We start from the raw sequence: 26,531 nt of genomic DNA, 5'->3' as shown, positions 1-26,531 counted from the left end.
CGTGAGAGGTAAGTCCAGCTGTTTTTGCTGTTGTTGTTTTCGTCAGACAAATATATATATATATATATATATATATATATATATATATATATATATATATATATATATATATATATATATATATATATATATATATATATATATATATATATATATATATATATATTAGTAGTGTAGTGTGAGGAGCACAGGGTCGTTGGTTCAATCCCAGGTGGGGGCTGCTGCTGTTGTACCCTTGAGCTAGGTACTTTACCTAGATTGCTCCAATAAACGCCCAGCTGTATAAATGGGTACATGTAAAAAATAATGTGATATCTTGTAACAATTGTAAGTCACCGTGGATAAGGGTGTCTGCTAAGAAATCAAGTAATAATAATATATAATTTAACAACAATTGAGGAAATCTGAATTACTTGTAAATAAGGATATTCTACTTTTTGGAATGCTACATTTAAAACATTCATTACAAAGTTGTAAATATAATTGACAGGTTTCAAAATAAAATAAAAACAGTCAACGACATAAAAACACTTCCCCATGCTTTGAAACGGTGGGTCTTTATTTTGACGTGTTGATGCCTTTGTTTCGGTTCCTGAAACCTAATTTAAGAGAACCTATTTGGAAAGTCATTGACATTTATACAAGCTGGTGGTATCTTGTGCGGTAAGACACCATGAAATGTTAAGTGCGCTATATGGAAATAGATTTTGGTGTATACTCTATGTAAATATTTAAAGACGAGCAAAGTTACGCTTATTCCCCTGCTCTTTTGGAACCGAAACCCTGCATTTGAAGCCAAGTCCTTGTGTCAAGCAAATACCTGTGAAACTCACATCATAAAATGAATAATCTCGTTCAAACTTAATTTTAAACGTGTGATTTAATTTCTCGAGTAGCCCGAACCATTCTCACATCAATTAAGATGTGCGGAATTAGGCCACAGCATAAGCAAATGATACTTTAACACCATTAGACAGCTCAAGACCCTGGACACTTTTAAAATAATGCGTCGCTGTTACCTCCGTAAAAACTGTTTTTCAAAAGGCGATTCATGCTTTTAAATAATTCCGATTAGCTATGCCTTTTTAATGAAACACATAAATCTCTAGGATTTGGTTAAATTACCATTCTCAAATAGCACAACCTACTTCATAGTCTACTTTTTCATAAGCAAATTGTCAACTAATGCTCTGGATACAAACTGCGAATGCTGCAATGAGAAATGTAAAATAAATACCTAAATAATAAGAGTAATAATAAAACAAAGCATTTTGCATTCTATATAAATGAGACCGTATAAACAAAGCCCTCGCATGTACAATTTTAATTCTGATATTTCTTATTTAAGGCTTGATTATAACGAGCTTTAGTACATATATTATATTCTTACCTAAAAGGTGAAAGTGGATTAAAGCACTTCAATACAATAACTCGAAGTAAAGTTATATATATATAAATTGTGCGCCACACACCTCAACACCAATGACCAAATAAAAAATAAAAAATAAAAAATAAAAAAAACGATGTCCAAAGGTGAATGTACTCAACAAACAAAAAAAAGACAATAACAAAGAATATAAAAGTATCTCACACTCAAACAAAAAATAGTTTATATATTAATTAACGTTGTATGTATCAAAGACACAGAAGCCTACTATTGCCTACGTTGGCCTAAAATATATACGACAATTCTGGTTTAAAATTATTCCCATACTACAAATTAAAATACATGTATGAATAAATAAATATCAATGACGATGGCGTCGTGATTAAATTACATGCATTATTATGCACTTTAAAAAAATATATATTATATATGATCAGAAGCAATAGCTACTATATATAATGAAACAGAAGGTTTCCACGACCTTTTAAAGTCGTTTATTAAAATGACTCTCCAGAAATGTGTCAACAGACCTAGACCAAAAATAAGGTAATGCGTTTGGGTCGAAGCAAAGACCGAATTACAGTAGACTCACATATCCTGCCCTGCCTGGCGTCCTGCATGCGAATTTCTATCCATTTGTCAATAGTGGATGCTTTTTATTTCCCTCTCCACAAACAATTTATTGATAAAGAGACGTCCGATTGTGCAGAGAAATGAGTCTATGCAGTTGTTTAAAGGCTATACTGTTGTTTGGACAAGGATTTGATTGATATGCAAATGCCCTTTGAATAGTGTTTATTTGATCTCTCCTGCTGGAAAGGAGTGCTGAACTCACCTTTACTGATTCACAGGTACACACACTTAAAGAGACGCCGACACCGCGCAAAGGCCTGGAGACGAGTTTACCTAACCTGATCTCCAACTACAAAGATAAGACCCTGTGTACACAATAAGCCATTAATATTATTATGCAGTCGCTTTAAACTCTCAAAGGAACCCTGCAACTTGGCTAAATGCTGTATACTAATTTCTCAATAGGATTTGTGAACTTTTTTCAAAATGATTGATATCTTTAGCCTAGATTTAAATAAACAAACAAGCAAATAAATCAATACAATAATCCTAAATAGTTTTACATGTCTTCATCTGCACAAAGCTCAAGGCTAGAAATCATAACCACAATTGGACAACGCAGATCTAGAAACACTACAGAATGAAACGGATAGTGAACTGACCCATGGTCAAGAATGTGGCTGGAGATCTTTCTCCAAACAATACTTCTCACCGAATCAACGAAAGAGGCTGAACATAAAATTTCGAATTCGTTCTTGGGAGTGATATGGCAAAACTGTAACCTTACACATGTAAATAATTGAAAGTAATGTGCTACACCAACATAATAATATTGCGACCAATTAGGCCCTCCAGCGCCTTAAATATCAACACTACAAGGCTATTTGTGGACTTTGAACAGCCTGCAACTGCAAGCATTAATAGAGAACCTACTTCCAGCTTTATGTACATAATATGAGTTTGCCTTTCTCGCTTGATCTTTTCCTATGTATATAGCTTTACAACGGCAGAGCTTTTATTATTATTATTATTATTATTATTATTATTATTATTATTATTATTATTATTATTATTATTATTATTATTAAATAACTTATTATAAGTATTATTGCACTACTCAGTACATGTTCATCGCCAGTCATATATATATATATATATTTATTTATATGTACATTATTTTTTCTGTTCACAGATACACAACTTTTGGCAAATTACTTATATAGTCATATTAAATAGAAGGCCCACAATTACATTATTTTAGAAATCCACCAGTAACACACGGTTATACGCCATGTTTGCTTTTTTTTAATCTCGGGATAATAGTAAATGTAGACGCGAATTGCCTTTTGATTTGTGTTCTGGGGGAAACTATGTTCCTCACCGGAAAACTATACAAAAACTAATCTTATCTTTAAAATGTTTACTTTTAGGTCCCCAGCAAAATGGCTAGGTTTGACGTGTTTCCGTTACATAGCAATTACATGAGTAAAAACACAATATGGTGGTGTGTGTGTGTATAGTGCCTGCTTTCTTGAATGACATCCACTTAACGACCAAGTTCAATAAAGGAATATGATTTTTTATTTTCATAATTTATTAATAGGTATGTATGACTATATTTATGCCAAGTATCTATATAAGTTACAAGAAAATAAAACGTACGCGGTCAAATAACAATTAAAATCAAATATCATACAAGCAAACTTCAATGTCGATAAAAACTTTTTACAACATAATAGATTACTAAAAACTATGTATCCAATCCAAACCTTTTACAGAAATATACAGCTACGTTTTACATTAAAATCTATTAGAAATCGAAGCCACGTTTATTTAACCCTATAAAAGTCTCTGAAAGCCCACAAAAAGCAGATTATTTTTTAACAATAGACTTGATCTTATTCTTCTCCACACAACATTGTATTTAATTGTCATCTCACTTTGCCTCACTGGCTTTAATAGTTAAAACTTGTATAAAATAATCAAGTTCCGCAATTGGATGCAATATAAATACTTCCCAGCTCCACGCGTTTCTGGATTGCAGTCGGACAAGTTACCACTTTTCTGTTAGCCCCACCAGTAGTGTTTGAAAATCCAACTGAAAGTAAATCACAGTCTTTACTTTTGAGAAAGAAAAAATACTTTGGAAGTGCAGCAGTGGCTGTCCGAGTTTATAGGAAGGTCTCTGTAGGTGGGTTTTGTCACCAGGTCCTGCCATATAATAGCGCAGAGCAGGGCATGGCGTTGCCGTACTCGGAGCTGGCAGAGTTCAGGTGAGAGAGACTAGACACCTGGCTTTGAAGTGACGAGGGGCTGCTTGAGTGACCCAAATCTGGAGAGTGGCCTGCACTGCTCGCCTGTTGGCTCTGATGTTGACCCATGCCAGTATTATTAGTGGACACCGTCATAACGTTACTCGCTTGCTGGTGGTGGTTCTGGATGGCAGTGGTCGGCGTATTTGCGCCTCCTTGGCAAGGCTTGCCGTCCTTTACTAACACTGGCACGGCTACTCTTCTGGGGGATTGCTGCTGTTGCTGACAGGAGCTGGAGTCCTGTTGCATCTGCTGCTGGGTCACCTTGTCTTTGGCCTGCCGTTTCATCTTGTACCGGTGGTTCTGGAACCAGATTTTAACCTGAGTCGGAGTGAGGTGGATCATGCTGGCCAAATGTTCCCTTTCCGGGGCCGAGAGGTATTTCTGTTGCTTGAACCGTCTTTCTAACTCGTAAACCTGCGCCTGAGAGAAGAGCACCCTTCGTTTTCTCCTTGGGGTGCTCTGCAAGGGACCCATACTCTTCCCCACGTCTGCCAGAGAACCCAGACTGCCCATGCCGCCCATGTTCATTCCAGAGGATGATCCCATAAAGCGAGAGACTGGAGAGAAGAAAAAGAGGTTAACAAGCAGAACATGAACACACATATAATCCCATAAAACAAATCGATATATAGTATAAATAAATACAGTAATAAATAAATATCACTCAGAAATCCAATTTTTCAATATGACAAATAAAATATGTTTTCAGTCACACCCAATTTCAATGATTCTATTCAATAAGTTACTTTGTTACCCGTTTTGTCAAATATCATCTTTAAAAGGTAAACCAATTTTTCATTCAAACTCCTCTGTGAAGCGTAGTACAGTAGGCAATTTTTTTTCATAAAATCGAAGATATTTTCCACTTTTAAAAGTTTAGATGGCCGCACTTCCTTTATAATAAATAATCCTAATATTAATAATATCAATAATACAAGTACATTCAACCCTAAATTGAAAATTATATTATACTGTCAAGCAACATAACAGGCCTTACTATCCAGAGAAGTTTATATATATATATATATATATATATATATATATATATATATATATATATATATATATATATATATATAATGCAAGTAAAATACAGCTTTTACTGTATTGTAATGGATTTGACATGATTTTTAAAATTGCAGTTGTACGGTATTAAAAAATATGTATGTGACAGTTCTTGAAATAGTTACTGTATTAAATAAGCGATTAGTTTGAAACCAGGGATCACTTTGACAACTAAAGCCGTGCATTTTCCTTGGTTACATGGATTCATTTCTAACTACTTCCGAGGATCTTATGTACTTTCCTTATATCTAGCTTATGTCGTATTTTTATTTTGTGTGACATTATTTTGATGTTAAGATTAATAGAATCTCAATTTGTTTTATTAATAATCATTGTTATAGTGATTATGATGATGAATATTATTATTATTATTATTATTATTATTATTATTATTATTACATTTGAATTGGTTTGTTTGGGTCTTCAAAATCATCAGCTGCCCATATTAATTAGTCAGGCTCAAGTTGCACTTACTTGAGGAGAAGCGCGGATCCGGATTGGCTCCATACCACCCGGTGGCCGAGCTGCTGTTCCTCATGGTGTCCTGGTAAGGCGGAAGCTCGCTCATGTTGCCCAGGTTCCCGTTGCAGTAGCCCCCCATGGCCGAGTGAGAGAGCTGAGGCACCCCAGCGGCAGCCATGTGGTAAGTAGCGGGCACCGTGCCGTTGTGCCCCATGTGGTGCTGCTGCATAGCCGCCTGAGAGACCTGGGGCTGTCGGTAGGCTGTCAGGGGAGCCCCCAAGTTGTTGCCCTCCATACTCACTTTCTTGTAGCTCTCCTCAAGGGGACTCAAGATATCGGAAACAGAGAAAGGAGTCGTATGCTTGGGACTCATCGACATTGTTCTGTGGCTGGAGGGGGAAAAATTAGAAGGCAAGGCAATCTTTTTTTTTTTTGTGTGTGTGTGACAAAGCTCTGGTACTGCTGTCTCAGCGTCGATCTTGTTGGATGAACACGTAAGAGAGTGGCTGAAGTCCGCCTTAATTGGATTGAGTGGAGGCTCAGGGCTTCCTTTCGTTTGTTTTAGCTAGGCGCCAGGTTTAAGGCTGCCACCAGAGGCGGGGCATAAGCAGCCAGGGCAACAATACAAAGAAGCCCTATCCACATCGCTCCCCAGCATCATTAGCTTACGTGCTGATCACAAGGTAAACACCTTGAAGTTTTCCCTGGTCAGACATGTAGTGATCCGTTTGCAGTGTTAAATGATACGGGTCGCCGAATGCACTGTACGCTCCAGTGCGCCACAGCTAGTGAAAGTTTAACTATACACCTATGGGTAACACTGCAATGGACGAACATTTATGCATACATTAAAGCCCCAAAATGTATTTCGTTGCAGACAATGCAAATAAATGCCGAGGATGTGTATGTACTGAACACATCTACTCTTCAGTGTTCCCAACAGAAGCCCTGTTAAGACGTAATATTTATTCAGCCATGGCAAATGGTGGTTCGCACTGTTCTGTCTTCGGTTATTCCACTACATATTTCCATTTATGTCTCTCTTATCTTTATTTTGTTTGCCTTGCTATTTGTTTTCATATAATTTAACCAATTTATCTTTCTCTAGAGCTATATCCTTTCTGTGTGTATATCTACAATGTGTGTCTGTATTTGGTGTAGGTATCTCTATATAAGGCGAGTTATGACTTAAGAGTAACTTAAGAGAAACACCACATTATATTAGAAACAATTTCAAAAGCTTCAGTTGAACCCCTGACTTTTAATGGATCTAAGAGCCATCCAGTGATTGCACTTGTAAATCGTGTTTGCATTATGCTTGGTCGTACTTAGAAATGCAAAAGTGCACTTGCAACAGTGGAGAGAGAGGGAGAGAGAGAGAGAAAAAAAAAAACTAAATATCTCCAAGTAAAGTGGCTGCGTAAATGATTGACCGCATTGTGACTATGTCTGATATTAGGACATAAGGATCATTTTGCTTCAATTCAGAAGTCCTCATTCAGCGGCCAAGAAACCAGCTCAGGAGAAAGAAGGTTCCCGTATGAGAGTTAACATCATTCAAGTATAACCCTGTGGCAGTGATTACACTTCAGAGCTCTGTGAGAGGTGAGCTTGGCACAAAAAAAGCGACATGTGCATGGGCGAAAAAAGCTATACAATTCCGCTTCGACATTTTAAAACATCTCAAAGGCTTATATGTAAACCGATACTAGAAACCAAATAAACCATGGAACGGTTTAAATCAAGATCTGCCCTTTTGGAAGTTTGATGTATGAATGTTGTGGATTACGGAGAGCATTGAGTACTGCATCCATGATACAAATGCATTTACGCATTTGGTCCTTTGTTTAAACGCAATACAAAGATTATTTTATATCTACATGGAAAACCATAACACATAAAAAAAAGTGGTTTGAAATACGGCTATACTTATTTATTAAGATTTCAAAATGATCGATTGAACAAATTGTTACATCCATTGGTGGATACCTTTTAACCTTTTAACCTTTAACAACCAGAGCAACATATATTGTCATGCAATCTATCTGCACACATAGTGTACCCTAGTTTACTTCTTCAATGTTTCGGTGGAGTCTCTCTTCACCGGTTATACAAAGGACCCGATGACAGGACACATCGGTTAGCTCTGCGGGGAAGATCTAGAGAAGATTGTGCGCAGTGTACAGCAGTTCCAACACAGTTGTGTAACATCGGCTTTCTTGGGATCTAGATGGGCAAGGAGGAGACAAAAATTGGATTGAAACATGTGCATGGACATGGCATAGGCTATGTATGTACTCTTTTGGGTATGGGCCTGTGCTTGCATGTTTTGAAGCCACCGTTTTATTATTATTATTATTATTATTATTATTATTATTATTATTATTATTATTATTATTATTATTATTACTACAGCTACTACTACTACTATTACAGGGAGATGACAGAAGAACTGAAATATAATTCAAAGGATTCCCTGTTTGGAAGCAGGTATACAGTGGCTATTGTACAAGGAAGTTTAAAAAAATCATTTGCATCACCTTTCAACTTGATGAGTAAATATAGGTCCAGTCAAAAATTAAATAACTCAAGCATTTGTGAAAGTGTATTTCAAAGCACTGACAGCTGGAACTCCACTCTGTGTAGTAATATTGACATGCTGCCAAAACGTCGACCGCACCCGACAATGGCCTATTAAATAATACATTAAACACAATATGTGATAGTTGCTTTAAGTAGAATCAACAAATAAAATAAAATAATTTTCTATTGGGGGTGAAGAGAAAGTTTTTATTTCTCTTGACAATCAATACAGTAATTAATAGAACTCTTACCTCAATAGCATTACGTAGGTATGGTGAAGATCAGAAATGTATCACAAACCTAGTTGAAATAAAACTTAATATTGACAATTAATATTCACCAAATTAAATCCCCCCCAATTAATAAAAGATAATCAGTAACTATGTGGTACTTCATTTTCTAACACATTTGCTTTAGTGTGCATGCAGGGGGAACGCGGGTTGGGGTAGGCGTCGGATGACACTTTTAATTGATAATAGGCTATTAATTACAGAGTACTGAACGAGTCAAAGTGCAGATTAAAAGCGATTCGGTTATTTTCATTTGATTCAATTGAGTCGGTGCATGCTAGCTTTTATAGACATTTAATTAAATAACTATAAATATATGCTTCAAATATTGAAACAGATTATGTTAATGCAGCGTATAAAAGCTTCAGGACTGGCGAGCGAAGACGTATTTATTCTTTACTCCGGTACTCAATCTCAGTGATAGAAAAACGCCAGGGGAAAAAAATATAATAATAATAATAATAATAATAATAATAATAATAATAATAATAATAATAATAATAATAATAATCAGGAAATTAAAAATTGCCTATTCTACTTTGAGAACATTTACCCATCTTAATTTGCATGATCCAGAATTTAAATGTGGATGAAATGCGAGACTAGTTAAGATGGAAAAGCACCCCTGGTTCTTCTTTGCAATGATTTAATCTTTAATATATGGAGTCATGCAGGAACATGCGTGAAACAATCTCCGACTGAAATGACTGCGGATGACACTAGAAGGGATTGAACATCACACAACATGCAATATTTCAAACATAAACTTCCTTTATATTCCTAAACTTCCTTCGGGAGGCTGCAAAAACAATAACCCCCATTCATGTACACGTTTGTCATAAACTTGAGGTATTTCACATGTGCACACAGCATCGCTGTCCTTAAAGCGTATGTGCTGAAGTTAATCATTCAAACACACTGTCACTGAAAACAGCTCCTCGATTCTAGTTGTATTAGTTCCAGATAAATTAAAAGGCACCGGTTCAACTTTACCGGGCTATTTAAAATTCAGATGGGCAGGAAATGTTTTACGTAAGAAGAATACAGATATTTTTTTTAATTAAATCAGAAACTGTTCTGTATGTCATGCATTTTCACTTATTGTGCAATTCTAATTTTCGCTGAGTATAGGCTCTAGTTGACCTCTTAGAGACAGCCATCGTGTATGTATTTACCCTATACCAACAGCTATACTGACGAAAAATATTAACTTTTCACGAGGTTGATTGTATTTTACGGATGTTATGTCATTCAATTGATCTGATGTATGTTGGTTATGGTTTGCCATATCTGTGATGTAAAAAAATAAAATAAATATTGAGGTGTTGACACAGGCCACGTAATCGCGGGGCGTTGCTTAGGAGGTTTATTCACTGCAAGAGCCCTCAGAAGACGCCAGACCCGTCCAAATAGCAATTTCTGACTTCACTCTTTTAAGTCAACCGTCACACACAGATCTGTTAGACGTGACAAGTGATTTACATTAGCGCACGAACCCTTCTATTAACTTTCTTTTGTTCAAGTACAGCATCATTCACTGAACTGTCGCTGGATGGATTGCCCTGAATTCACTACAATAACTGTGCGGTTATGCAACCCAAGACAAGATGTTGATTTATTATTATTATTATTATTATTATTATTATTATTATTATTATTATTATTATTATTATTATTTAACAAAACTAAGAACACAGTGCTCCGTGTTCAATCAATGCAAATGTGGTGCAAGTATAACATTGCGAGCAATATTATCATAGTAGCAGTACTAGTATTATTAATTGTTGTATAATTAGTCATACAAATAATACAGGCCTGTAATAATACAAATCACATCTAAAAAAATGTATAATAAAGGCTATAGCCTTTATTTAACCAGGTTGTGAAAATCATTTTTTCAACAGGATTTTGTGGCACATTATAAATCATTGATAAGAATGAAACAACGTGCAACATCTAAATACAAGAGGCATTTAATCATATAAATTATGTCATGATTTAAATCGACCTTACAAATGTGCACACGCGAATTAATCAATTACATCACATTACAAAAACTTAAATAGGCAATGTTTTATGCTGCTGGGTAAAACAACAGTATACTGTAGAAATGTCAAAGAAAATTCAGAGTCCTTAAACAGAAATGTAGCGACCCCTGCTAGCGGTAGTATTTTTTATTTGTTTGTTTGTTTTCTCTTATTTTTTAATCTGCACAGCAGTATTTTTTTAGGACATGGATATTATGGATATAATGTTTTAACATATCAATTATGGAGAGAAAAAAAACATAAAAAAACATGAAAAATATAATTTCACCCCAAGTCCCCCTTCATATGTTATATGTTTTAATGTGCAGAATGATGTTTTTTTCCCTTTTAAAAACAAAGGATGTGGAACACATATGAGATGAGATATTATTTAAACATACAGTATAACTGTTTTACCTTGGACATGCAAGACATGAATAGCAATTAGCCCTAAAAATACTGTTCCTATCCCAGTCTCTCAGTATGTATGTGCCAGTGAAACATGAACATATCATGAAGGATGTAAGGAAAGCATTTTATACACTGTAAGAAACCTATTTAATCTCCTTGTGTTTGGTGCTCATAGGTGCAGAATTGACTTTAAAATCACAATTAAGCGATACTACAGCATGCACTATAATGATAATGATATTAGTGCACCAGCACCAGTGCAAAATATCTAATAAACAGTTCATAACCCCCAGTTATTAGGGGCAATTTACTTTAATTCGCGTTTTTTATTATATTAAACAGAATGGGAAAGTACTTTAGGCCTTTTATAAGACAACCAAGGTCATCAAGTAAGGCTCGTAAATCTTCCAAATTTGTCCCACACTCTTACAGATAACGGGTTTAAATTCTATAAATATATTAATACTGAGATTTGATGTAGCTTTTTGTAAGGTCTGTGTAGGAGACTCTTTTCCTGTCGGTGTTAAAATCACCATGAAATATCTCACACTCAGCAATGTGAAATAAATTAAAATGAAGTACATGTGTGTAAATGTTGACATTTTCCTACGTAATATAAAATAAATACTGTACCAAAGTTCAGTAACGAGTTTTTAATCATGTTTACTGAAACCAATAGTGATTTGAGATAAAACAGTGCATGTGTCATGGAAGTTAGTGCACTTTTTAAACGTAAAAATTAAAACATAAAAAGTTACATGCAAATGTAGTCTTCATCAATAGGTAAACAACAATAGAATTCAAAATATTCTTGGGTGGAGTAGAAAAATGAGACGTATACAAATACAAAACATACCGGCTACTCAACACGAAGAGGATGGTGACTACAGCAATGCCCCTTCTCTTTAGCTTACAGCCCTATGCGATACTGCCATCTAGCTGAATAATGTAAAAACAACTACTCTTGTGTCTTGAGTTTTTATTAGTTTAATTACAAAACCAACCAACCACATGTAATATAACACACAACCACACACACATAAGCAATGTTCACATGTTCACACCAACCACTCTCTCAGAGTTTGCTGGTGCATTACTGTTACTTTTAATGACAAGAGTGACTTGTACTTGCAAAGCTAGACAGAACGGTTTTTAAAGTTGACCTTTAATCTGCATAAATTGACTGGCAAATCTTAGCCGAAGAGTTGCATAACAGCACAAACTAAATATATACAGTTGCAGTTTAAATTTATTTACTATGGGTATTGATTATTCTATTAAATACTGGTCCATAGATGTTTCTTAAATTAAATTAAAATATAAGGTTGCCAAATGTTCATATATAGCCTACCCTTCATTTAGGCCTAGTTTAATAATTAAATTATAATAGTTAAATACAAACCATACATACTTATCAATTATATCATTTACAACTTTGTTGAAAACACTGATAAAATTAATGTTTTGAAATTGTTAAATATTTGTATTTAATTATTCTATAAAAATAGTTATTGACTCATTTTATGAAGCTTTTTCTGATGTTTGTGTAGGATACTGCCTGTGTAACTATTCCAGATCCAATTCTAGGATCCTGAATTAAAATAAACACAGAATGTATATTACACTTGGGAAAGTGTAAAAGAGCAACACATTGTCAATTGTTTTAACACTTTTTTTTTTTTTTTTTTTACTAAAAGTATGTTTAAACTGCCATCAATAGTAGGTTATTTTACCCTTGTCTTAACTCGGTTATGTATGTATGTATGTATGTATGTGTGTGTGTATAGTTATTAGGAGACACCATTATCCAGGGCTACTTCATATAGTACTTTATATAGTATTTTATTATATCATTTATATAGTTCAAATACTAATTTTAAGGTTGAGGCCTTGTATGTATGTATGATTGTATGCTGTTTAGTCACCATGAAAACCATTCAGGGATTCATGGGTCTGCTGATATATATTTGTTATTGGACTGGAAGAGTATGCCTTGGGCACTGTTTCAGCAATGGGGACATTTAAAGGTTACATTGTTTCAATATAGTGTAATTGTTTCTGTCCCAAAGGAATCGAGGTATAGCACAGGGTGACACTAATTCTGAAACTTCAAGACTGAACTTCCCCCTGGCACCTGTAGATGGAGATGGTGACTTATCTAAGGACCAAATGCAAATCTGCCATCAGGACTGCACTTTCCCCTTCCTGACTAAGACCAATACAGTAGTAGCGTATATAGGTATAACTTTGTTTATTGTAATTGTTGTAAGTGCCAACTCATCAACATCTGCAATATTCGTTTTAATAAATCAACTTCAAGGCTGGATTATTTGATATGTGCAGATTAAACATTTGGATAAACAGACAAATATTCATATGTATTCTTCACCTCTTTTGTGTTAAGGACAAATAGGGCTTTCTTATAATAAGTTACAAAATTTGAATAAATGTAACTAAAATATAATTATAAATAAATAAATAAATAAATAAATAAATAAATAAGACCTTTAGCAATGCAGTTATGTCTGTTTTAAATGTACCACCATATGTTATGGATTGTTCAAACCAATGGAAAGCAGTTTAACTAGGTTTCTAATTTAATTATGTTAATGTGAACACCATAACCCCTCATTTACACTTGTCCACAGCAGCTGCTGTTTGTCCGGCCTGTGAATGGAACAGATGTGCTGTGGCAAAACACACTGCAACTGTGTGGATGTGCATATATATATATATATGTTTAATGTGTAAATTACCCCATTCCATTTTCAATATTTCAATTACTGCATTTGTCTAATTAATAAAATGCACCCAGCTCTCCCCATCAAATCAACTGAAAGGGTTCCTGGAAGTTGGGCTATTTAAAAGAAATAAGCTCATATTTTTAATGGTTCTGATAGAAAGGGGAAAGAGATCACAAACATGTGTGTTTCTTTTTGTAAAGCACAGAGAGCCATGACAGAGAATGCATGACATCTAGTGGCCCAGATCAACTATACACTTTTCTCTTGGCATTGTGGACAGAGATTTAACGATTAAAAAAAGCCTGTCATGAACTCTTAAAAAGCTACTTTGGTGATAGTAGTTTCCAACAGCATTGAAACTCCTAACAATAGCAAATTCATCACACACAAACAGCTATCCTGGAAGGGGATCCAGCGATAAGCGGTTTCGAAAATGGATGGATGGATGGATGGATGGATTCTCTTAACCAAAAGACAACAAACTGTTTCATGATACAACAGGTCTGCAACACTGCTCCTGGAGGGACCATTCGGGATAACTCTCATTTTTTTAAAAGCTGAATTTTACACATTAGTTCTAAGAGTGTACTTACATATATAGGATTTGAAAATGCATGTTAAATTAATGTGGATTATCATTAAATAAAGACATATTTAGGCTGATTGTGAGCTGATATATTAATATTTCATACATTTTTACTGTGCGTAAACAAGCTGTGTAACGGTAGCAACTAATAACAAAATACATATTAAGACATAGCCTATAACACCTACTTGGTGCAAAACCTTAAGAGTAGACATTTTGTTTTTCGACTGCACTTCCTGAAAATAAAATTAATCAAGAAGAAGAAGAAGAAGAAGAAGAAGAAGAAGAAGAAGAAGAAGAAGAAGAAGAAGAAGAAGAAGAAGACATTCCAGTGTCAGATTGGCGGAGGAATAAAGTTGTGGTTCAAGGTACTTGAGACATCTAATCCTTATTTTTGTAAGGCAGTTAGCTTTTACCGTTACCCGAGAGTTAAAAATGTTGAATTACACAGAATGCTATCCTATTGAACGCGAGTTAATCTGAACGACAGGATTGTTGTATAGCCTATAAAATGTTTGCAACGTATTTTATAGCGACCATCATTCTCCTTTGCTGTTTCGACCACATTCTAAAATGACAACATTCGGTCAGTGGGCTGATTTGATTGGCTGCTCTCTTCCCTCGTCCGTCCCTTTATTTCTTGGTATAACGTTTAACCTCACATCACGTTTAAATTGAACAAGCACTGTAGTGTTTTGAAAATAGTTTCAAATTCCATCAGTAAGCATAGGCCTACATTTTAAAAGTATGTTTACTGATCATATTAATGTAAAATAGTTATAGATTGTGTTTGTTGTATTAATGTTTTTGGTTATTTATTTAACTATGTACTTATTTATTATTTGAAATATGGGAGTGTGCGTCTATATAATTAGACAACTAAGAATCAACCAAGCACCTACACTCCCAAAATTATTTTATACAGAAAAAGTAGGCGCACCCAATTACTCAAACAAAACACTACAAAAAGTGAGTGCTTCGGACGAAGAAACTTGTGCGTTGAAGAAACTGATGCTAGGGTGTGAATAAAAACCGTAAGAATATAATGAATGTATAGGAATTCAGTTAGAAAGAATCCCATGTGTTCAAATTAGCGCCATATGTAATTAATTAAAAATAAAATATATCGTAAACGAGAAAAATAAAGTTGAAAAAAAAAGGATGTTGAGATCAAAAATAAAACAATCGAAAGCAAAATGTATAGAATTGTAAACAAAAATAATGATAATAAGACTAAAAAAGCATAAAATTTTAAAGCGAGAGCAAAACTCGAGTCCATGTCACTGGACATTGGTCCACTAGGTTTGAGTGACGTTCTTCCCAACCCAATCAGGGTGGGCTGGTCTGACACGTCACCATTATGCAACACACTGAGTAGGTGAAACTGCGTGCCTTCGGAATTTAATTATAAACAAAGCATGTTTTTAATTAAAGTTATAGACAATCGTTTCTACATATTACATATTTGTTTATTTTATACAGCGTTTTTTGTCATCTTTATCAATGGTGGCAGTTATTTTGGAGGTGACTATATATATATATATATATATATATATATATATATATATATATATATATATATATATGTATGTGTGTATGTGTGTGTGTGTGGGTGTGTGTGTGTGTGTGTGTGTCTATGTTTCTTACCTACACATAAACTGGGACAACACATGCTCTTCATGAATACGATGCCCCTCCATTTGCCTCTTGCTAAATGATGTGAGCTCCATCAGTCGGCACTGTGTTATCTGAGGAGCTGAATTAAAGTGCTTCTGTAGGTTACATTAATATGAACATGATATGAAATATTTTACTCACCGAATAAAATATATTTTATTCGCCTGCTATAGACCGTCACTCAAACCTAGTGGACAAATGGAGAGCCATGACCTACGCCTTCCTCTAAGCCCCGCCCTCACGACAATCAGCGCCAAAACTCATAATAAAAAAAAAAGCGAAAGCAAAGAAACCGGCGTTGAAAGCGAAGATCGCAGCATCGCAAGCAAAGACATCGAGTACAGTGCTTTCGCTTTAACATTATTTGCTTTCATTTTTATTTTTATTTTTTTGCATTTGATATAATTATTTTTGTTTACAGTTAATTTTGCTTTCGATTTTTTTATTTTTGATCTCAACATTATTTCTCGTTTCTCAACTTTATTTTTCTCGTTTACAATATATATATATTTTTAATTCGTTACTTATGGCGCTAATTTGAGCCCATAGACGAGCTATTACCAGTTTCTTCAACAACATGACATGCTAACACTTTGTACTAAGCGGTTGCGTTTTAAATTAAACTATACACGAATTTACATGGTTTCCTATTGAGTTAGGAAATGCAAATGATGTAAGCTTGTATTCACAACGTACGTTCGTTCATTGTTGGGTCATTTGTAATGACATGAGAGAATAGCCGTATCAGTGAATATGGGAAAGTCAGCTATAGGAACATAAATGTCAGAAAGATTGTTTCTAATTCACAACTAAACGTATCCTTCTGACTTAGAATTTGTTTGACCATGCCTCCAATAAATAGAATTTTAAAAAAGAATTGGTAAATACTAGTACAGATAGACTATTTGAAGAAATACAACTATTAGCCACTCTTGTCAGTTAATGGGATTATTGAACCAATTAAAGTTGTGAAAAAAGTACACAAATATTAACACAAATCAGGTGGGGAAAACCAGTGTGGGACTACGACTCCTCATCATTTTTTTCAGGGTGGATAATATCTATATATATGTAGGCTACTTCTACTTATTAGAGGCCCGTCAAAAAATGTTAAAAGGTCTCCTAAGTTTAATGCGACAAGGTGAATTGTTATGGAATTAGTATGACAGTAACTAAACTTCTATGAATTATTGTTGCTAATATTATTTTGGGATATTTTAATTTAATTTAACTTCAACTGACACTGATAGGATAGATATCTTTCTTTTTTATGTAGCCTATTAATTAGCTAACTGTGCCGTTTTACCACCGATCGTGAAGCTGGGATTTGCGCACATTTCTATTGCATCTTAGATCTATGGAAAGTAGATTGTAGTTTACTCATACTATAAGAAATGTAGTATATTAACTTCCCACGATGTAGGCCTACTGGTGATTTTGTCTCTTTTTGTAGAAAAGAGAAGAGGAGAGGGAAAGAAGAAGAAGAAGATGAAGATGAAAAGAGCTGTATATCCTAGGTACAGTGATGCCCAAACCCAGTCCTCGAGGGCCTCTATCCGACAGGTTTTATAGGTAACATTTAATCAGCAGTTTCTTAACACCTGGAACAATTTCAATATAATAAATTAAACAGATGATTTGTAAAGTGACTATGTAGAGATCTGGTGTTAAGAAAAAGAATACCCTTTTCAGCTCTCAGTGACCAGAGTTCTCTTAATTGAACACGTTATTTACCCTCATTGATCAACAACTTCCATGTGTTCCCAGTCTGTCAAAATTAGCAATTTAGGGTGACTGACAAAACTTACTGAATAGGGCAGTGGTTCTCAATCCTGGTCCTGGGGAACCCATGTCCTGCAGTTTTTTGTTCTAGCTGCAGCTCTCAATTACTTAATTACTAGTAGGGTACTTAATTTAACCCTAACTAATCATCTGCCTAATCTGATATCTTAAATTATTTTAAACAGTTGTAGAGTTGATGTTAAGTATTAAACTATAGATGGAACTTGAAATATTGAAATCTATACAATTTAAAAAGTAAAATTAAGCAAATTAGTTCAATTGAGGGTTCAATTAAGTAATTGAGAACAAAAACCACCAGGGCATGGGGTCCCCAGGACCAGGATTGAGAACCAGTGCGATAGGACATCTCCAGGACCGTGTTTGGGCAAAACTGGAGAACACATGTTGCGCAACAATAAATTATTCGTTGCCTTGTATAATGATGGTACTGTAGCAAACATGGAATAGACACAGATTTAAACTTTCGTGTTTACAGGTTCATTAATACATTTATTTGCACAATAATAATAATTACATTCATGATACATAATTATAGCCTAATAAATAATGGCCAATATTTATTGATACATATTCAATAGTTATTTGTTAATAATACAATTGTCTACCCATAAACACTTTGTCTACATTCTTTACAAAATGTAAAATGCAGTCCCCTGAAAGTAGAACCGAAAATGTAGAAGCTTCATGTTTCATTCTACATTTTCTACATTTTCTAAAGGTAGACTGATGTCCCCTCGGCTTTAACGTATCGAGTCTCGGTTTGCTGTATAAATAAAACCCTGAAAAAGCTACACATGCGATGTAGCAAATGAAAGAATAAGTTATGTGATCGATGTGATGCAGCTGGCGGTGTGAACATGCGTGCGCCGCGATGGAGTATCCGTGGTCGGTTGGAGTGGGCCTGTCTGGGTCACTTTGGTATGTGATTAATATTTTTCTGCTATAGGATATTTCCATTTTGGTATATGATTTATATTTTTCTTCTGTATGATATATCCACTTTGGTAACTTATACATATTCTCTGCTATATTATATATCCACAATGGTATATGGTTAATATGTTTCTACTATATGATATATCCATATTGGTACATCATATATTGAATTTATTATTTTTAATTGAACAGCCATATTCCGCACCAGTAAAGTGAATGTAACATTCGGCTCATTTGAAGCCCACTCATGCGTATTAACGTATAAGAAGACTGATTCAGCAACTGTGCATCATTTGTAGCATCGGTTCGACATTAAACAGTCGTTATTTCACAAAAAATGTATAACATAAATACATTCATTTCTTTGCAAGTTTTTCACATATCTCTTTTGCTTTGACACGGTGTTTTCTTGTATTTCTCATACATTTAAAACAGATACATTATCGTATAGCCCTCAAGCCATAACAGTATAATCTGTTTCCAGTCGATTTAAATTATTTCATGGAAAAAGGAAAAAAAAAACGTATGCTATTTTAAATGAAATTGCTATTTGCATTGAGATTATAGACAAAATTCTCATCGTGTATGAAAAACCCTATGCTGTATTCGATCCTATTGCCTGAAGGATATGGATAATTGCAGAGAGATTAGGGTAGATCTTTGTCGTGACCACCCTGCTATTAGACGGTTTTATAAACCGGGTTAACGATATTTTAATCGTTAACAAAAACAAATGTTACAACCCTCCCTTTTGTCTAGAATGGCAGACACAATTTATGTAATTTAAAAGCAAAACAAAAAACAATGAACAATTAGCATCCTTTTCATTAGAGTCATATTTCTCTACCGACTCTATATAGTCATTGGCAACCCCTAAAATGCAGGCTTTTGTCACCCTGAAGACGACAATGTCCTAAAATACCATTGTGCTCTTAAAACCCATAAATTTGTCACTAGGGACTGATTAAACATCCCAGAATTGAAACACTAAGGATTTTGTCTACGTCCCTTTTGGGCAGACAATAGTCTTTTCAATCCAACACACACAAAAAGGAGTTTAAGAGACGATGCTCCTTGGAGACCATCCTAGTTAGTCCCCTCAATATGGACTACAAGGTGGCCAACACGCAGAGACAAAGGGCCAGGTGACAGGGACGACATACAGATCTGTGCAGCGGCCAACAAACAACACATTAGAGGTCGAGAAACCAGGAAACTCTTCTTGAAAAATTCACGCCTCTTGCATTTCACTCCGTCCTCCTGACAACTTTTTTTTTCTATTCATGATTTTAAAGCACACTGCTTAAAAATAAAGTGCTTAACCTCCCACAACCGAGGCCTAAACGTGGCTAGGGATTGGTCTTTATGAACGTTAAAATCCTATAATGTAAATTAATCAAATACACTTATTTTCTCAGGTGCTTGCATACATATTTATTGTATTCTTAATATTCTGCTTATAAACGAACTTGCGTGTTCAGTGATGGATTAAACAAGTTGTGTTTATACGAAGAAAACACAAGTAACATAATATTTACAAACAAATTAGTATTCGTAATCATATTTAAGACAAATCTCTTAGATTAACCTAGTGTGTGTGAAAAGGAACAAATAAGATACATTTTCTTTCCTGTATAGAAATACTTCTCAACGTTGGGTTTTCTTTTCCCTTTGCACATCATTCTTTGTACACCCTCAGTTAAAACTGAAAAACTACGCACAACGTTACTGAGTGTGATTTAGAACAATAGTTTGTGATTATTTTACATACACCATGTTGGAATATGAGGAGACGTAGAAGCAGGAATAAATTGGGATATTTACACAGTACCCACTATCCTACACAGACCATGTACAAAGCCATATACAACGTGCCAGTATTATTAACATAGTCAGTATTATTAACACACATTCTGTGCAGAATTCCAACACTTCTCATAATGTAGAGCTGCTTTTATAAAATAGTGTACATTTGAAAAGATTGTATTGTATATTTATGTTTCTTTGGTCTGTAAGTCGACCTGGATGAAAACATTTCGCAAATAATAATAAGTATAATAAGAAAGACTTACATATACAATAGTCATTGTGTTGTGACTTGGTTAATTTTAACATAAAGTTGTGTTGTCCTTGAACAAAAATCACAAAGTTGTGTTGTCCTCGTACCGACACAGAATGCCATATATATATATATATATATATATATATATATATATATATATATATATATATATATATATATATATATATATATATTGTGATGACACAATCATGATTAACTTGAAGAGAGGTGGTATATTTTTTTATATTACCGGTTTAGTTTATATTTTAGCATTTGTACTGCCTACTGAGAACACTCAAACCATGACTTTAAAACTACCTGGCGAGCTATATGTTACACTTTAGAGACCAAATTGAAACTACAAATGAGATTAATCCCCATGATAAACGGAAATAATTGTTAAGCAATATGCACATGCGTTATTCTATTGTTGTCCTTTATTTGTTTTAAACGGGCTAAGTCAAAGTTATTTTACACAATAAAAGACATACATCTGTCTCTCTGTACGAAACTTTCAGTTTCAGTTTGCAAGAAATGCATTTTCCTTAAAACAATAGACCACCTGCTGCTACGATTTTAACATCGATATACAGAAAAGGCATGATTTCCATCTTAATACAGGAATACTATCAAATTCAATGGCTCAGACCTTATTTCCTGCACCTTGTTCCTCGCCATTGAGATGTGATTTAGATTTAGATCTGCAAATCTCCAACAAGCATCGACTAAATAACTTTCAATTATCAGTTCTAAATAGTTTAAATATAGAAAGAGTGCTGCTCTAAGAACTAGTTAATCTACAAAACGAAAAAAAAAATCAATCAATTAAATACACAAGACAAATGATATACATTGTGCAGGAAAAAAATGCTGTTTATTACCATTTAATGGGAAAATACATTTCGTTTTGGTTAACAATTTGGTTGGACCTTCATAAAACAACCAGGTCAGGAGAATATATTTCTCTTTCAATACAATAAAAATAGAGAATGCATTGTTGTATTTTACAAGTTCATTGAATTTGGTTTTAACTGTATCAGACGAGATGGGCCCTATAGATCAAAACCGATTTGTACATTTGTAATTGATACAGTATGTAAAACAGCAGTGGAATTAGTTGATAATTCATCATACATGAAGTAGAGATAATCACAATTGTTGATTTTTTCTTCAAAACAGCTTCGAATAAAAACAGAAACTATAATGACTAATCCTATTGAAAATTACTTATCGAAGAGCAATACATTGTGCAAAAAAATATAATTCAGTTATTCCCTATAATTAACCGCCAATCGTTTTTTTGTTTAAAAAAATGTTATTTACAGTAACTCAATCTGTCGTTCAATCCGCATAATTCAGGACAGACATTTCTAAGACCCCAAATAATCACCTGTAGTGTTCAATGGCAAATGCCAGTCCCTCCCAATAAAGACAAACAAAACAAAACAAAAACGCCTTTCTGTCCGGTGAAGACTTTCTTGGAGGATTATGGTTTAGTTCCAAAGTCAGTGCAAGAAACCACATCTCAGCTTCACCAAGCCCAGTGGTGTCTGGATGCTGCTGGGTTTGTTAAGTGCTGATAGCTGGGAAACAATGTCAGAGGCGCCGGATGCTGGAGGGACTGGTACCCATGGAGAGAGAAGGAGACGGGCGCAGCGGTGCTGGGGATGGCGCAGCCCGCCTTGTCCTGAAACCGCGCCGGATCCAGAGCGCAGGTGTGGCATGGCTTTCCGTCTCGAACCAGAACTGGGACCACGACTCTGCGCACCAGTGGTGCCTGGCCGAGGTCAGTCTCTGTCCTGGCTCTTTTCATTTTGTATCGGTGATTCTGAAACCATATTTTCACCTGAGTCGGCGTTAAGCTGAGGAGATGGGCCAGCTGCTCGCGTTCAGGGGCGGACAGGTAGCGCTGCTGTCTGAAGCGCCTCTCCAGCTCAAAGGTCTGGGCTTTGGAGAACAGGACCCGCCGCTTCTTCTTCTTCTCAGCCTCGGCCTCACAAGGCAGCTCGGCTTTCTGTGTGGAATCAGGGAAATTCTCTGGGCTGCTCTCGTCAGAGGCTAGTAGGATACACAAATATAAACCATTCCAATTCGTTTTCATTCAACATAGGGTTATCATCACATCATTTCAATTAAGTGGAACCAAGTATCACCTTCAACGATAGCCTATTGGACTGAAATGATATGGTTTTGGTGAAGTTACAACATTAATACAAGTCTTCAGACTATACATCTCCTCAGTAAATCCATGCGCAAAATGGGTACCTTAAGTTTGTATTGCATTAACACCTGAGAATAGGTGTAGGCCTACATTTCTTGTAAATATTCATTTTAACGGTGTTGGTGGCTGACTGTAATTGAATGTCACATTTACATGAGGCAATCCATGGCGTTGTTTAAAATGTATTATTATTATTATTATTATTATTATTATTATTATTATTATTATTATTATTATTATTACATGATTAAGCACTGTTTTTGGAACAAAAAGTATGATTGTGGATACTTACATAGGCAGTGACTTCTGTCACAGTCTAGCCACTCAGAATAAGACGAGCTGGAACAACTTTCCGGGGAATGGTTGTGTGGCGTTTCCGCATCATGCTCCGGTAAATCCAAAATACTCCGCACTGTGAAACTGATTTTAGTAGAAACAGACATCGTGTAGTATGTTTTGCATGCAATCCTTAGTTCAAGACCGATAATTATTAACGTGCCCACTGGTGTGGTCGTATGAGAGAATGAGGTAGGCGAGCTGTCAAGATGCGTTCTCAAATCGTCGTGTCGTTTACAGTGCGGCGTTTATATAAACGTCTCTCCGCTCTCCAGACACTGGTAGCTTTCAGATCGTCTCTGTCTGTAGGATGCTTAGTACCTGAATGACTCAAGTGCCACAGTCCTAGTGAGGGAAGGTGTAAGCACACAGAAGAATAACCCCGTCGCCTCCCAATGGCAGCAGGAAACGGGCTTCATCATTACATATTCTGTCTGATTAGCCAAAAGTGGGAAACAGATAATGGTAATTGTTGCGGCTGAATTACGTCTTGGGTGGCAAGTGACAACAACCACCCCCTCCCCAACTAACATCACTACTATTTGCATACAAAGTGAACCATTAGCGCACTGACTATAGTTGGTTTTGTTAATTCATTATGGATGTTTCAGATGTTTCAGTCACCAGGTGTGTGTGTGTTTATGTGTATATAAGTGCGTATATGTACACATATGCAAACAAACACAAAAACGCCTACAGTAAGTGTGTGATATGAATGAGTTTCGAAAATAAAGACTATTAAAAAAACTAAAAGACGTGTCATTCTTATTAATTTGTCAAGAGTGCCTGGACCCACGGTGCAAACCTGTGACACTTCCAAACACATATAAAATATTGCATTGTTAACTAAATATATACATCAAAACATGAAAATATGACTTCTCTTTTGTTTGTTCTTTTTTGCGCAATAATATATAGATCCAACAACAAGTTGAATTATTAATATTGTAGCCTTTCTCTTCTATAGACCTATACATGAATACATATAGAATAATTTAACTCTTAAAAGTCGATCAACATTCATTTAAACTAGAAACTGGATACAGGTGGATAGGGGTAAAACTAAGTTGTGTCTTACAATGCATACAGCATCTATAGGCCAACTTTATAACAAAGTATCAACGTGGAAATGTGTCAGATTTGAATTTAAGACAAGTTTCTGAAATATTAATTATTAACCCTTTTGTTATCTCAGTTGGTATCGTTTTCAGATCATGTTATTGTCAGAATAATTGTGACCTAAATTAGCGCATACACATTGTGTATAGAGATTTTGGACGGAGCTGTGGGGTCGGTGCCCGGGACCAGAGGCTCAAATTGGCCCACTTCCTGATTTTCTCTTGCAAAGTGGCCGCGCTATTCGCTGAGGTTCCCAGGCCATGCTTATTGCAGCCACCTATCAAGTGTGCCTGGTGACAGTAGTTATCTTCCAGGCTCCTGCTCAGCCTCCCAAGCATCCTGGGTGGTCGAACTAAAGGGAACACAAATACATGCCAACTGCGAGGCTGAGGACAAAGGGGGAAATGTAGCCCTACGTCCTGGACCCGTTGGAAGCATTTGTTCCAGTCAAGATTTTGCATTTGTTCAGTCCTGGAATAATGCATGATTGACGCCTCCTCACAATGTGCTTTAACTTTCTGGGATAAATCCGAGCTTGTTCCTTGTTGTCATGGTTTTCAATGGGACTGAATGGGATTTGGGCCACTATCGACTGCTTCACGTCTACTGCAGCCAAGTCTATACAGAGTTATTAGTTATGCGTTTCCAAACTGAATTAAAAGCCTTTTAATTTCCAGTATCAAACGAGGTCGTTGGCATCAAGGTTTTGACTTTATGAATGGCTGGATTAAAATAATCATGACAACGTTTGCATAGTTTTTTTTTGTGTTTTTTTTTTTAAGGAAAACTGACTATCACATCAGCACTGGATTATAAATGAGATATGTAATCCACAACAGAAACGTTATATAACAAAATTAATGTTTGTTATTAAAACAGATGATGTGATTAAACAACACATATTTCTTACTTAAATTGCATTTAAAATAGATATAACGGATCCTTGAGCTTTTCTGATAACCGCGCACAATGACTTTATTCATTGGTGACTTAATTTCGTTGACACACAGATTACTGTATGCAAGGTACCACAAGTGTTGTTAAGTTTACCAAGGACTCTCAATTTAAGTGTAAAACCTTGCAAGTGGAAGAAAAGTCATGTTCAGAGGGTGTAGTTCCTTACTTCAATGACCTCTCGTAGCCTTTTAATCTATTAAACACCCAGAGACAAAAGTGTATTCGTGGCGAAAAAGTAATGGGCACTTTTAAACTATTAAGGGCTCTTCACCGCCAAATATTTACTTTCGTTATTAGAGACTCTTGAGGAATGGTGTAATTCAAAATACAATAACATTGTAATACCACCCCCACTCATACACGGTAAACATATATCTGATTTCAACAACAAGTATTAATGATGATCAGTATTAACGTATATTAAAATTAAACAGGTTGATTTATTATTTATGGCTCCAGTCCAACACAATAAAATAAAATCCCATTAAAAAGATCATTAAACATGCTAATTAAAGAAGCATTTCCATCGGGTAAAGTTACATAAACTATGGATCTGCAATTAATTGTAACATGTAGCCTAATAGTCTTGTGGCATCTCATTTGCTTGCTTTCTTAAAACTTTACAGCTGTGCATTACAAAATCCATCATTTAGCAATGGCCAACTGCCCCAGCTAAATTAGTGAAGCAAGAAAGCCACGCTTCTGATAGAGAGCAATAGAAGACCGAAATAGTGTCCTCTGCTCAAAAGGCAGCTTATAAACGGGTTTTAAGTAAATTTTGCTCAAGTTTATAAAACCCTGCACATGGTAAGGGCGGGGAATCTCAAATATAAAAGTTTCAGTTTCGAGCAAGGAGCGATGTAAGCTATATCACTTCGGTCTACATCCAATGTTTAAAGTCACAATACATGGAAATTATCACAACTAAAATTCAAGACGATGTTCAATCAGCATTTAGATCAGATTGGGACGATACT

The 26,531-nt window shown here is 35.3% G+C and overlaps 2 protein-coding genes across 2 annotated transcripts; both read right to left on the bottom strand.

Annotated features, from left to right (window-relative positions):
* Positions 1 to 3,518: 3,518 nt before the first annotated feature.
* nkx2.1 (NK2 homeobox 1) lies at positions 3,519 to 6,483 on the bottom strand. Its single transcript, XM_066694676.1, has 2 exons — positions 5,815 to 6,483; positions 3,519 to 4,832 (listed from the first exon to the last, which is right to left on the bottom strand). The coding sequence occupies exons 1-2, from the start codon at positions 6,179 to 6,181 to the stop codon at positions 4,162 to 4,164; spliced, it is 1,038 nt and encodes a 345-aa protein (XP_066550773.1). The 5' UTR covers positions 6,182 to 6,483; the 3' UTR covers positions 3,519 to 4,161.
* Positions 6,484 to 21,769: 15,286 nt separating this feature from the next.
* nkx2.9 (NK2 transcription factor related, locus 9 (Drosophila)) lies at positions 21,770 to 24,018 on the bottom strand. Its single transcript, XM_066694635.1, has 2 exons — positions 23,435 to 24,018; positions 21,770 to 22,979 (listed from the first exon to the last, which is right to left on the bottom strand). Exons 1-2 carry the CDS (start codon positions 23,583 to 23,585, stop codon positions 22,453 to 22,455), a joined length of 678 nt encoding a protein of 225 aa, XP_066550732.1. The 5' UTR covers positions 23,586 to 24,018; the 3' UTR covers positions 21,770 to 22,452.
* Between the last annotated feature and the right edge of the window lie 2,513 nt (positions 24,019 to 26,531).

The sequence above is a fragment of the Amia ocellicauda genome, chromosome 21, assembly GCF_036373705.1.
Source record: "Amia ocellicauda isolate fAmiCal2 chromosome 21, fAmiCal2.hap1, whole genome shotgun sequence".
Classification (NCBI taxonomy): Eukaryota; Metazoa; Chordata; class Actinopteri; order Amiiformes; family Amiidae; genus Amia; species Amia ocellicauda.
Note: the sequence above shows the minus strand (reverse complement) of the source record. Positions and strands in the feature narration are given on the sequence as shown.